The sequence below is a fragment of the Cyrtonyx montezumae genome, unplaced genomic scaffold (genome assembly GCF_038088225.1).
Source record: "Cyrtonyx montezumae isolate F1298 unplaced genomic scaffold, pur_monq_1.0 scaffold_7, whole genome shotgun sequence".
NCBI classification, from domain to species: Eukaryota; Metazoa; Chordata; class Aves; order Galliformes; family Odontophoridae; genus Cyrtonyx; species Cyrtonyx montezumae.
Window position 1 is genome coordinate 29,604,444 of NW_027072078.1, and position 15,011 is coordinate 29,619,454.

General features: G+C 36.2%; 1 protein-coding gene across 2 annotated transcripts in view; it reads left to right on the forward strand.

The window, feature by feature from the left end:
* The window catches only part of MGAT5 (alpha-1,6-mannosylglycoprotein 6-beta-N-acetylglucosaminyltransferase), a 108,520-nt gene that overhangs the window by 70,877 nt on the left and 22,632 nt on the right, over positions 1-15,011 (forward strand). For both annotated transcript variants that reach the window (XM_065750334.1, XM_065750335.1), the window contains 4 exons: positions 357-526; positions 1,420-1,554; positions 7,383-7,516; positions 10,657-10,790. In XM_065750334.1, the coding sequence (XP_065606406.1) occupies positions 357-526; positions 1,420-1,554; positions 7,383-7,516; positions 10,657-10,790 (573 nt within the window). The remainder of the gene's footprint in view (positions 1-356; positions 527-1,419; positions 1,555-7,382; positions 7,517-10,656; positions 10,791-15,011) is intronic.

Below are 15,011 nucleotides of genomic sequence, written 5' to 3' on the forward strand. Positions count from 1 at the left end.
ACCCTTCCTGAACTAAACTGTCTTGTTACGTGAGCAAGTATATCAGAATACAAATCATTTTGTGAATGACAAATTTGGGGTGTTGATATTGATCTCCTGGCATATAATAATGCAAGTAATATGGTAACATTCTTATAGTGACTAAAGATAAATTATGAATTAAGTTAATTTCAAGGTCTCTGATGAAGCTGGAGGTGTTGAATTGTTGTTGATTGTTGGGGTTTTTTGGGCTTCACGTTTCTTTGTGTTTTTTTTCTGTTCATATATGGTTGGAATTTAAGAGAAAGCAGACAAAACAGCATTTTCTCTACCTGCATGTTTAATGTCAATAAGTAACATACAACTTTTCTTCCCAGGTTCTTGTTCATCTGGGGCTTTTGACAAAAGAATCTGGATTCAAGATTGCTGAGAATGCGTTTAGTGGTGGCCCGCTTGGTGAATTAGTCCAGTGGAGTGATTTAATTACGTCTCTCTACTTACTGGGCCATGATATCAGGATTTCAGCTTCACTGGCAGAGCTTAAGGAGTAAGGAGATTACTTTCAGTTTTAAAATGAGATTACAAAGGGGGAAAAAAAGGGGGAAACTGTAAAATTTTGAAGCTTCTATTAGCACAGCATATAATTTCTTGAAGGATGAAATAAAAGTGATAATTCACTAAACAGACAAGATCATTTTCGTGAGCTAAATATATGTGCTATGAAAAAGATAATGTGTTTTCACTTAGCTTCAGACTCCCGAGACTTCATAAATGAATGTTGTTAAATTCAAACTAAACAGCTTATTCTTTAACATCCCAGGTGCTTTTACCAGCTGTGGTAAGAAGTTTTAACCTAATTCTATGTCCTCTTCTTCAGTTTATACTGTTATTCACTCTGTATCTGATTTGTGAAATAAAGGTTTTAATACTTTAAAATATTTTTCATGTAGTCAGATGGCTGCCTCGCTCATCTATCTTTTACTGTGCATTAGGCAGACAGCGTTAGGCGTAATGCATCCATTTTAAGCTTAAGAGCATACACCTTTTCTGTATCTTTTTCTTTAATAGCAAACATAACGGCATCATTTTTAGCTCTTACACCATAGAGATGTCAAAAGAAGTCTGAAATTTTTTCCAATCACTTTCAAAACACATTTTTTAAACATTCAGACCTCATTACTTCCTTTTATTTTATTTTATTTTTAAAGCGTGACTCTTGTATCACAGATTAGCAACTTAGTGATATATAAATAGCTCTTTAATGAATGTTGAGGATCTTAGGCACTTCAGTATTGTTACATAGCTACTGATTAGTAAAGGAAAAGAGTGGCTTTGTTGAAAAGGTGAATTATTCCTGTAAATGATAAAATAACATAAAATCAACGTAGTTGTGAGTGTAATACTTTTCCATGTTTCTTCTTTTTTATTTTTTATTTTTAGGATTATGAAGAAGGTTGTAGGTAACAGATCTGGCTGCCCTACCCAGGGAGATAAAGTTGTAGAACTCATCTACATTGATATTGTAGGACTCACTCAGTTTAAGAAAACCCTTGGCCCATCGTGGGTGCATTACCAGTAAGTATAATAGTTCTTTGACCTCTTAACTGCTTTATTGAAGAACTACTATTGATTAACATGTCAAAATACTGAAGTTATTTACAGCAATTGGAAATTATTTAGAAGTAAAAATGTATTTTTTTATTGCCCTTGCCTCTTTGAAATAAAGGGGCTGTTACTTCTTTGTTGCATACCCCCCTTACCACTTCTCCCAAGCATGTCTGGAATACTTGTAGTAGGTTGGAACATTTTTCATCTTTGGAAATCATATCATATTGCAGAGTAATTGTCTTTTCTTACCCTCTCTTCTCTATACCAACACCCTCAACTTTTGTCCCGTAAGGACTGAAAGATTATTCAATTAAGATATTTGTTTGGATAATCCAACCCAAGCATGTTTTCTTTGTCAGTATTTGTAGCCAAACTGGATCAATGGTTGTGAAGATTTATCTATTCAGATTTTATTGCTCAACAACAATGTAGAATTTTCTGTCTCATCCCTAAAAATGCTGAGGAGAGAATTTTCTTCAAGGGTAGATCTAAAGAATAAACCTGCTAGTAATCATACTTACTGCTGCTTCCATAATCTTTTAACATTAGGAATGTAAGGTGGTGGTCAGAAGAAATCACTTTGTATGGTGGTCTTGTTGTCTGCAGTTACAGAACCAGATTTATATCTCTTAAAAACATGATATCAGTAAGCTTCAATTGTGATGCACTGATATATGTCAGTATGAAATAAAATCAACTCTAAATTAGTGACTTTGAACTTTCTATTCCTAATTTAATTAGCTGTTCTTGTGATCCATAAAGTCCAGTAAATCCTACTTGATAAATGCTATTGAAAGGCATTCTCTGAAGGAAGAATTGTTTTCTTTCTGCCTCAGGATTTGCTAGAGCTTTGCATCTTTTCAGAATAATTTTAAAGGAGAGTACTGTGATCAAAACTGCAGATTAGATTACTCCTAATCTCTTTTTATGAAGTAGAGAAGTAAATGGATATTCTGGTTTGTAGCAGTCTGCTAATAAAGCTAATCCCATTTTCCACTGAGCTACAGTTGATTGTCTGTCTGCCAGATATAATTGTCACTAGACAGTAATATTACAGTACTGTGGTCAGGATATAAAACCATGCGTATGAATTGAAAATGTTTCTTCCTTATCTTTTTTTAATTTATTTCCTGTATGGCATGTTCTGTAGCAAAGATATGAAGATAGGACATAACGTTGAGATTACTGCATTAGCTGTTCAATTTTTGTTATTTGTTTAATGAATCATTAAATCTTAAGTAGTCAGTCTGTTTTTCATCGATCCCTAATATGTGGTATTGACTGACTTCTCTGTTTAAGGAGAGTAGACTTAATTGTAAATAAATACCTTAGGTAGTAGTTTAGTTTTTTGTGTGCTTTTAAAGAAGAAAATTAAGTCACTTAATTACTCTTCTTCAGCACTATCAGAGGATAGAATGGGACCTCGTCTGGTTTATACTGTTGCTGAAAAGCAGATCACGTGTATTTGTCCTAATTGAGTTATTTTTGCCAAAAATACCACTGCCATTCTTTCATACTTTATATTTAAATGTCTTTCTTGAACTGATTTCTTGCAAACTTTCTGTTCCTGCTTGTTCTTCTGTGGTTCTGGAGAATTACTTATTTCCTGTCTCTCTCTACTTGCCTATAGAATACCTTATATACTGCACTTCCTTCAGTTGGCTTTAGATGTTTGGGTCAGTCCTTTGTAATTCAGGTTTTCATTGCATTTGTTTGGGATGTCTGTAGTGTTGGTGTTATTCTCCAAGGTCACTGTACAAGACAGGGTCTAGAGTCTAGCAGAGACTACCAGAATTTATTAGACCAGATGAATTAGTTCACAGTTTCAATCAAGCTATCTCCTGTTTAAGAATCCTATTGCAAACTTTTTTTCTTCAGCATCTCGAGTTACCTCATAATGTTTGTAATAATAATATTTTTCAAGTTAAGGGGCATAGGTCTGGTATAAAAGACCAGACTTAAATGTTTGTGTTAGGTTTGCTCCAGTAAAATTAACATTATCATAGATGTAGCTGCCTTAAAGCTCTTATCCTTTATGTACTTTGCTTCTTCACTCATTACTATGAAATGGCAGCAGAAACGATTCCCTTATCTTGAAAGAAATGTTTTGCTTCAACACCACGGTTTTTCAGCAGGCATGTGCTGGTCAGCTCAGTCTGTTTTGTGCAGACCAGACTCAACTATAAATAATTGAAAGTTGAGTTTCCAACTCACTTGAGGTTGGAATAGAGTGGAAGAGTTAACCTCTGCCTCCAGTCCTTTCATAGAAGTACTGTATGTAATCTTTGTGAGAGCTTGAGTCCTGAAGAAGGTTTTGGCAACCTGAGATCAGATTCCTAGAACTGCTAGCTCAAAAGAATGACCTGCTCTGAGAGGTATTTCTGAGCAACTAAAATACTGCTTTGTGCTTTTGAGGTCTGTGGCACCAACAACTTTCAGCAGTGCATTTTATCTGTAGTATAACTGTGCTGTAAGTAGCATGAATGAATCAGAAGAGGTATCATTTTTTGAATGCACATTATGTTCAAGCAGAAGAATGCCTAGATGTGCTATGTTTTTCAGTTTTCGAGTCTGGATATTTAAATGCAGTTTATTTGCAAGGAAGTAACATAAAAGTTAGTGTCTTATTATAGTTTGAGGAGTGCAGCTCATTGCTTTTCTTACCACCTGCATCCTCCATACAACACAGATGAGTCTGATTTTTTTATTTTTCTTCAGCTTCTCTTGCTATGACTCACTCCATATGTCCCAAATCGAACTGACTTTATTCTTGAAACAAATTAGCATGACAAGTATCCTGAAAAATGAGCAACCTACCTGCTGTTTACATGTTTTCCAGAATATACCTGTTTTAGGAGGAATATTTCTTGACTAAGTTTTTACATTCTGAAATTGTTTACAGAGTGGCCTGAAAGATAATATGCCAACAGCAAGCTTTGCAAATGCACAGACGTGAACTGCTCTTGTTCTGTGCTGGTTGGCCGTGAGCCCATACACTCTGGAGCCCATGTATCATGCTGGCAAGTTGCTGTCCCTGAGCTCAGCACACCTACAGAGCTTCCACATCGAAACTGATTGGATTTTGACCAGATTGCTCCCAGGAAAATGTCTGCTGTCTGTGTGCAGCCACTGGCATATGCATGCCCTTCACTTAATAGTTTATACTGGCAGAAGCATTGGTTGATGACAGGGATGGGTGCTGCTGGGATGGTATTGCTCGCATAGACAAAGAAGCAGCACAAACAGAGAAAAAATACAACCTCAGGTGTGAGAGGAATGTGCATAAATGCATGTAAATTCTTCCAATGGGGCAGCTGAGTTAAGATTGTGCTTATGCCCAGTGCTTATGGAAAAAATTTAAGTTTAAAAAGGGTGATAATCCTGGATTGCTTCTGTCAATAATTTTTTAATAAATCCAAAATGTGTTTGCATCAGTGTCAGAAGAAAAAAGACATTAATGTTGATATTTCTGTTTGCTACCCTCTGATCCTCTATTTAGAACTCATCTGTGGTTTGTAAAAGTCTTTGGTAGATGAGAAGAGTGCTTTCTGGCACATTCACTATAAAATACTTAATAGTGTTACACCAGTGTGTCAAGAGAGTGCTCTGTTCTCTGATAGAGATGTATCCTTTGCTTTCCAGTTTTTAGGTGTGAGATAAATTTCATACTTTATTTCAAACACTGTCTAGCTTCGTTGGATTGCAAATACAGATATAATACACTACTTCTCAGGATTTCCAGTGTTATCTTTGTGAAATCTGAAAAATGTTTCAGCTTAGTATTTTTACAGAGGAGATATATGGCAGTTTGGTTTTTAATGTGCTGTGAGTTAACCAATCATGCCACTGAATATCTTAATCAGTCTGACACCTATCGTTTCTGCTGTGATCTTTCTCTAGTCTTTCTGATTTTCTTCATGCCCTCACACTGTAAACAGATATTGTTTTCTTTGCTTCCTTGTTTAGTTTATTTTCCGTTGCATTGCATTTCTTGTGCTACTGCTTCAGAATCCGTTTACATTGGACACAGTTACACCTTATCACTGACCATTAGTGCTCATACATCTCACATTTGAATACAGGAGACAGGGTAGAAACAAAGCACATTGAGATGTTTGCTTGCAATCCAGTGCTCCTTACATCTATGTTTAGGCACACTCCAGTAGGGCTGCCGTTTTCCAGTAGCTCTCAGCCATTTTCTCACTTCTCTGTACTCTTGTACCTATCCATTTGCTGTACATTCAGTAAGAATTCTGTTTCAAGGCCTGCCAAGAAATAAGAGGGCTTTTATTACTCAATGAGTCAACAGTGTTGAATTTTTTTTGGTCCTGCAGGAATATTTTGTATAGTGCAGAGATAATTGCTACTGTTGTAAAATATTTTCATTGAGAACAGTTGACATAAAACACTGCAAGAAACTGATCTGTCTGCTCTGTTGTTTGATGGATCATTGTATATTTTGACTTTCTTTTTGCTTGAAAGATATCCATGAAGGTTATAAAACCAAAGTAAATTGGCCCCATTTGTACTTTTGTATATAGCAGTGTCATTCCATATAGCAGTGTAAAAGTTGCTGCTATGTTTTTTCTCACTTTATATGGGCTTGGGACATACATAGAACATACTGAAAACTTGGAATTGCAGCCACTCTATTAGTAACTTTTACAGATCTGTTTTGTGCCATATACAAGCCCAGTGACACAGTTTGCCGTGGTGAGTGTTCATGTCTTTGTATCACAATGCACCGTAGCACATAATGTTACACAGCCTGTATAAATCTTTCTAACATATTTTGTTATTGGAGAGGTGAAGAATGGAAGAGTCAGCAGTATAATAGAATTCACTTGCAGTAGACCTAGTGGTCAGTGTAACTTCTGCAAGTAAAGTTCCTGCCCAAACCATATCAGTGGTTTACTAGGCTACATTTTCAAAATGGAACTTCTTGAATCTGAAGAACGTGCACCCTTTTGTTCGTATTATTTTTATTTTTTTTCCACCTTTCATGTCCTGTGGACCCTTTTTTCTTTTCTTTTTTTTTTTTTAAATAAAGAGACTTGTAATTGGGTTAATTTTTATTCAAGAGAATAATAGGATTTTCAGTAAAGAACTGAGTGTAAATCTGTCATCTAGACTTCTAGTAATCTGATGCTCAGATTTTCAGTTGTAGACTATTTATTGAAGATTTCTGACTTTTGTATTATTTCTTCAAAAGTCTCTGACAAAATGTTGTATAAGCAAATGACCAATGTGACTGCAAGACTTCAGCAAATTGAGCTGTCTTCAGTGCTTCCCTGGTAGGTTTAATCCACACAGAAGTCCGAATCTGGAGACTGAATACAATTGTCTAAAAACAAAGTGCTAGTCTAATCTTGGCACGTAGCACTTGGCACTGGTTTTGTACTAGTACTTTAGAGCATTAGAAAACAGAAGAGGAATCCTCTCTTCTTCTGCCTAAATTCTGCTTCAGAGCCTCAGGAGTGTAGGTGACCATAGTCTCATTCCCATAAGCTCTACTTAGATGTTCAAGCGTGACTTCATTTTGTAAGAACAAAAAACTCCAAAACAAGCTCCAGGGTTGTTATTTGAATGTCTGAAATATCCTTGAACTTGCTGATTGTAATGTCTTTGTGAATGTAGCAGAAATGTTTGAAATTCAAATGTACATTCAGTTTATAAATAATTCACAGTTCCAAATACAAACAAAACACCTCTTAATTATAACTCTGTGTATAGGCACACATATTTATTTGGATATATTCACATGTATCTACAGAAAATCTTTTTTTTTGTCTTAGGTGTATGCTAAGAGTTCTGGATTCCTTTGGAACTGAACCAGAGTTTAACCACGCCCATTATGCTCAGTCTAAAGGCCACAAAACACCATGGGGAAAGTGGAACCTTAATCCCCAGCAGTTCTATACCATGTTCCGTAAGTATCCCTGGCTTTGTAAAGAATTTGGAGCTTAATAATAGAATGCTGTCATTGAGATGGATGTTCAAATTATTTAAGGCAAGTCTGTGGTTTAATATAATGCAGATAAAGGGTCAGAATCATAAGTGCAGATTTTCTACCTTACTTTCATGCACAGGAAAAAAATACATCAGTACGAATAAAGATAGGGAACTCTCAGGGTACCTGTGGAAAGTGTTGGCTGGCCTTTCCTTCAAGCTTCTGTGAATTACTTTTGCACTGTTATAAGCTGTACTGTCGGTGCAGTTATGAGGAGAAAGTAGCAGAAATGCCACAACTGAGCAGTGCATTTCCTTATGAGTTCTATATAAACTTTATCAGATTAAATGATTACCTGACCTACTCTTGCATGAGACTTGACTTAATGTTACTAACTTCTAGGGTCAAAAGATCATTCTTTTGCTTGCTGTAGGAGCAATTTAATTTTGTTATATCTGAAAGGTGCAAAAAGGTTCACTGCTGCCAGCTAGCTTAAGGGTATGTGAGGCTTAGGAAAGAGGAAAGAATATGCTGTTATGTACTGGAACTTCTCAGCCCACCTAAAAAGGAGCCCTGGGTAGTGATCAGCCTGATGTCCAAAGTTTGGTGATGTCTGTGAGGCTATGGCCAGGGAGCGTACTGTTCTTTCTGATTAGACTTCTTAGTCACATCTTTCCAACTTTTCAGCCCTTCGTAGTAGAAGTGTACACACTGCTGTCTAGCTGACGTGCTTTTGAATTCAGTTGCCTTGAAAAATTCTTTGAAGAGGCGTTCCAACTAACAAAAGGTGTGGTGGGGAAATGTGGCTTGGGAGTGGTTGCAAAGTTAGTGACTGGACTTTAATGAGCAGAACTTGTTCCATATCCACATGATTTGCTAATATTTATTGGCTTATATCATACATGGAAAAGGAGCCAAAGGCTCAAATGTGCTATATTTCAGTAGTTCAAGTATTAGGAAATTTGACTGTGAAATCCTGCTCAAGAGAGCACCAAGGGTGATGGTGCACTGAGGAAAGCATTTGCATGAATTCTTGTGGTACAGCTGTGTGCAATTCCTCAGACTCACTCCAAGAAATGCAGAAGTACATCTCCCTAGGGAATGTCTCTATTATGTATGGCAGTATAAACTACTGATGTATTCTGTTCTTTACAACAGATCACTTCATAATCAATTTTTCAGAAGAGTATGACTGTATTGAAATTTCAGTAAGCAAGCATTTCTGGGTTTAATACTGGAAACAACTGCTATTTTTCCTTTGCAGAAAAAGTGGCAAAGAAATTGCAAGCAAATGCTTTCTGAAGCATGAGTGATTACAGTATTATAGATTGGTCAAGGATTTTGCTTTTTTTTTCTAGCAGCATCTTTATTGGGTTATGATTGAAAGTGGATATGTGCATCAGTAAATATTTTATGGCAGATTGGATCCCTGGATGCCTTCCCAAGATTCCTGCTCTATTATGTTTTGAGAACTCTGATTATAAGGGCAGAAAATTATTACTGAGCAACAAGCAAGCTGTATTCAAACCTGTGGCACAATACCAAATGCCTCACTGTTCACTGAGCTTTCCAGAGACATGAGGGTTTTTTTGCATTCTTATTTTTTTATTTAAATTGTTTTGCAAAGTAACACCATTAGTACTTTAAAAGTGAATGATCTTGCTTAAAACTCAGAGTGCTTCCTGCCAGTGATGTTTAAGGCACTGAATTCCACCAGTTCTAAGTACTAACTTCAACAAAGGTTTTTCTTTTGAGTGTGCACTGCCTTGCCTCTCCGTTGAATGCAGTCTCTTATCCAAAAATATGAAAGGAAGTAAAAAAGCCCCTTTTCAGGCATATTTGCCACATGCCATTTACTTTGCTAAATGCTGAAAAGTCCTTGGGCCTAAGCAAGTGCCTAGCTGTTGCTGAGGCATTTTTTGTAGAAAAAGAATAATTGTCATTTGAAGGACTAAATATAACAACAGAGGGAATTGTACTCTGTGTATGGTTTCTCTGTTCTGTTGTGTTACCCCACTGGCTGAGTTTCAGCCATCAAAAAGTAAAACTTTATAATGGTGATAGAATTTTGCTGTAGAACTTTGACTAAGAGTTTAACATTGTGTATGTCATATATGCCTAGGAGCTGTCTTCTTTTCTTTTTTTTTTAACTGTGCAAAATGTGCTTGCAAGCTATCAAATTGAGTTAAAAGTAAAAAGTGAGACTTGTAGAGATCCTGGGTTTTATTGCAGATATACTTCTATGCAGGCATGTAAGGCTGTGTCGCTTTTTAAACTATGTTCAAAACACCAACATATTCCAGTAGTTTTTGTACATTAGTGATGAATTCTTAGCAGAAGCTGAACACCTTTTCAATAAACAGTTGAAAGCACCACCAGCACCACCACCACACAAAAAAAACAAAGCACCAACTTCATTGTAATGAGCCTATAACTCTTTACCTTTATAAGGGGAGAACAGTCTAGAAATGCTGGAAGTCACTGCTGAAAAAACGACCAGTGAAGGCTAAAAGTAATGCAGACAATTAAGAGTAAATTATATATCCTTTGCAACTAACAAAATAGTTTTGATAATTTCAGTTGTCTCTTTTCAATATTAAGCAGTGAATTAAACAGTGAAATTTGTGTTCTGATTTGCATGGTGGAACTTTGTAGGCTAGAATGTGTTGGCTCTTTCAGTATAGGAGGTGAGACCAAATAATTTCCTAAAATTTATCACATTGAGCAACATAAACAAGCTTAAATCCAGTGTTCCTTCAAATTACTGGTGTTGCATCTTTGGGACTGTCAAGCTGGATTCCTTCTGGTTCTCTTATCTCTAATAGTAAAATAAAGCTGAGCACACAAAAAAGCCAGTATCATTGGCCTTGGTCCAGCTGCAGAATTTTTATTACAGGAAATGAGCCAGAAAATAGCTGCTTACTTCACTAGCATATGCAGAAGGACTTAAAATTAATAAGAGCTATTCTCAAAAATAAGGTAAGCTAATCTCTCTCTCAGTGAGAATGTGAAGTGGATTGTTGAATATGTTCCTTATGCCTATTTTCTTGACAACATGAATGCTTTTGTAACATTAACTAATACTTTAAGAAATTTTGAATATGTTCCATTTCTTACAGCTCACACTCCAGATAACAGCTTCCTTGGATTTGTGGTAGAGCAGCATTTGAATTCCAGTGACATTAAACACATTAATGACATCAAAAGGCAGAATCAATCTCTCGTTTATGGCAAAGTAGATAATTTCTGGAAGGTGAGTTTTCCTCAGTCATTTACCTGAGCAAATTTATTTTGATCAATATAATAAGGCGTGACTCTCAACTTAGAAGTATTCCATTTCTATGAACCTGTTAAGTTCTTTTCCTGAAAATAAGCATTTAAAAAATTCAACTGAGTATCTTGAAGTCTTGCTGATGAGAAAACTTGTATCTGTTTAGATTAATATGGATGCATTTTTATTTACGTGCACCCCATTAATGGATTAATATTTTTTATATATTTAATATCACAATAATATCGGAAGATGCAGTAGTTGTTGCAAGTAGTGGGAAATTAAAGCTGCCAAGAAGCTTTGTAAACTTTAATCATTGTCATATACAAATGTCTCATTCAGTGATTTATTTTCATATATCTACAGCCAGAAATTTGCTGTATTTTCAACTGGCAGGTGTATTTCACTGAAGACTATGGAAGCATGCAACTTTATTTTATATCCATGTAATATCCAATTTATGTTTCTTTAGTGTTGTAATTACTGCAGTGTCTCTCACATTTGCAGAGGAGAACTGAAGAATAATGACACAGATCTGATACCATATTTTGGACTCCTTAAAAAGACCTCATACTTTAATTCTTGTCAATTGCACATGGAACTGACAGGTTCAGACTGTGCCATGCGTAGGACCAAACGACAGAACAATGAAGGCACACTTGTTCCTCACATTTTCCTGTCTTTTCTCTTGCTTGTCATGAGAATATCAGTTTTGTGCAGTTTTCTGACTCATAGAATCAACATTCGGTCTGATAACTGTGAGACAAAACAAAAACTTAGGACAAATGGGAGAATGTGGCCAGGCCTTGTAGTAGAAAAAAAAGTAAAGGCAAATGCTTCTTAGTTCTTGTGCTCAGAAAATTATGCATATTAGCTGTACATGTTGTAATTCCTCAGGTTTATACATGGACTGATTGCCCTAAGCCATGTAATCTGTGTTTTAAAAGGAAATTTTACTTAGCATCATACAAGTACTGTGACAATTATTCTTTTTGATCTCATGGTATAGAATGATTTGCTGCGTCCCCGTTTGTAGTCTGCTTTGCCTGCAAAGTGCTGGCACAGAGCTAGAATCTTTAAATTCAACTCTCTTCTAGCTGGAGCCCTTGTACTTTTAGTTTCTGATCTCATTATCAGTCTCTGAGTTGCAAGTAATAATTGTCTATGCTTCCTGACCTGATTTGTACTGTGTATCAGTAGAACAACCTGTTGAGTTGTTGCTGAATTTAATATTTGGTTAGTCAGTAGTGGTGGGTTTCTTTTCAGTGACATATGTCTTTCTCAGTTTATTCAGTCTTCATTAATTCAGAAGTAAGTATTAATAGATCATCTGCCCAGAGGGAAGACTTGTGATTGTCTAGTCTGAGATTCTATGTGACACACAGGATATTCATGAGCTGATTAAGGCAAGAACATGACTTTTTGGAAAAGAACATCCTATCTTGAGTTTTAAATAGCTCACAATGGAAACCTTGCTACTTTCTCTTATTAATTTCTTAATTGCCCTTTATGACTGGGATTTATTTTTATTCTAGTACAGATTTGTAGACTGTAACTTCCAGCCTTAGTTGCAGTTGTAGGCTTTACTACTGGCCTGATGGTATTGCTCTTATTTACCTGTAGGAATATATAGGTTGAGGTTAAAGCAACTCATAGTTGTCTTTTGAAAAGCCTATATGTATGTACTGAGCCACTGAGAGCTCTGAGGTTTCTAAGCCTAAAGTGTTCTCACACATCTGTTTTCTCTGAACCTTTTCAAGATTGCTAACATTCACGGTTCTAGAGGAATGTGAACAAAGGGCACATGGGCCCTTTACTAGCACCAATATAAAAAAGAAATACTGTATACATTATTATACACATACTCTTTTCTGCATTAGGAACTCATGTTCAGATTAATTCTCATACAAGATACTTGAATCATTTTTTAGAAATGCTGATTTCCAATCACTTGCACTATATTAATATTGCTTGTCTTGTTTCTCCAAAAATGTAGGATGTAATTTTTGTATTAAAATGCTTCTTGAAAGCTTGGTACACCAAGCACATCATAACTGTAACTTGCAAACTGTAACTGTAGTCATGCCCGCATATATTGGTACATGAAGTGCAGTCACTGCTGAGTTTGAACATGTGACAACGAGGAATATCTTATTTGGAGTGATAAAATCCAATTCTTTTCATCAACAATGGGCTTGAACTAATCTCGTGTCTGTGTAATTTGCTTATTTCTGATTTTCTTCATTTTCCTTATTCAGTCCTCTTTCATCTGCCACCATGGCTTGCACTGAACTAGTCTAATCTATTTGTCCTACTATTTGTCATTGTTTTGAATGAAGCCAATTAACAAAAAGCATAATCTCCACAAAATTCATGTGTCATTGTTGGTTCTGGTCAGTTTATTACAGAAGCACAGTGTGAACAGGTGAGTGTTCTGGTTCTCAGTCTGAAAGGCTTATTTGGAATATTAATTGCAAATACCTTGCTTAATTTGAAACCAAATGGATTGAAATGGAACCAAGGAGACCATATCGTCAGTCCAGAGTTGCTTTTTTTTCCTTTTTCCCTGGGAGTGAGATTAGAAATAGTAACATGCTGTCATATAGATGTGGTTGCGGGTTCTTCGTTGAATCTAGCTAAGCCTATAGACTTACCAATTTACTTGTCACTTCATCTTTGCTAGAAACCTTCCTATTCCCAGCTCTGCTGCAGGACTAGAGGTGGTGAGGCTAGTTTTTAAACTGAGAAACTAACGAGTTATTGTAGCTAAACAGTGTTATAGATTGCTTGCAGACAGTGTTCTGTCTTGCCACATCATTTACTGGGGTTAAATTCTGATATGAACATGAGTGATGGAAAGAGGAATATAGCAACCTGTTCTATCAGCACTGATGGATACAGAGGAATGTATGAGAAATATATGAGCTCATGACCTCAGACCAGTGGCATTAGTACCACTTTTCAGTGGGGAGATAGAAATGTCTTGCTGGAGGTCAACAGATGTATGCTGCAGAGTCTGTAAGACATGTCTTCTTGTTTACTTCCTTCTGATAAATAGATCAGTCTTAAGTGAATTGAGGATTACAAATAGGAGGCTGTGAAGAATTTCACTGCATTTCTAAAGATTATCCTTATAGATAAGTTATCAAGGGTGACACTTGCCAAATTTTGAATGTTTGTAGTCAAAGGTTAGAGTTTTTATCTGAGATTCCTAGCAGCACTAAGGAGTTAAGAGAAACCTCTGTCTAAGTGTCATAGTAGGAATGAATAAAATCTGAGTGAAACACATAATGCTCTCCTTTTAATTACAGAGCATTTCAATTAAAAGGGAATGCTTGAAGCCTTTCACATCATCTTAGCTCCTGTAGGTTTATTTTTTTTGTTCTTCCTGCAGCTTCCCATCATACTGTTCCAATACCTCTGCCCTCAGTCATAGAAGGAGTCAAAATTCATTTTAAATTCTGCAGGGCACCATGAGAGAAGGACAAATCTGACCTGAATCAGAAAATACTCATCAAAATGTAACTTAACAATTGTATGATTGATTTAGCAAAACATTGTATTGGAATATATTGAAGTTACTTAAATTAATCTTTCAACATAAAAATATTTTTAATATGTTTGTTGCAATGCACCTTGACAAGATGTGCACTTGTTAAATGTGTACTGTCTGCATGGCAAGTCTTGAAGAATTTTACGTGGGAGGTGTTTACACTTAAGCTAATTTTTATTAGGAAAGTACACGTGTGATAACCTATGGCTACTCTTAAGATTCCCCCTTAATCATTCCATGTTACATGTTCCATGTTGGATGAAGTGGGAAGAATAAGATGGGACAAAGTCAGAGAGGAATAACCACTTCTGGGAATATTTCTATTGCGAGTAGAGATCAGTGTTTGCTGCTGGCAGCATTGCATTTTGCTTCCCTCTGATTGTGTTTTGTGCTTCAGATTTAGCAACATGCTTTGGATGATCATTTCATTTCTGTTTTGAAGTGAGAGGAAACATAAGGGAAAGGAGAAAAGAGCCTTCTCTCCTTTTCTCTCTCACCTGGTCGGTGCACTCACAAACTTCTCATTGTGTTCTTTTCTTGTCCTTCAAATTTGCAGCAGCACTCTGAGCTTATCTATCAATTAAAACTTGCCTTTGCTGCTGTCACAAGGCACCAGGAGCACCATCCTTTATGCCACATAGCAAGCTGAA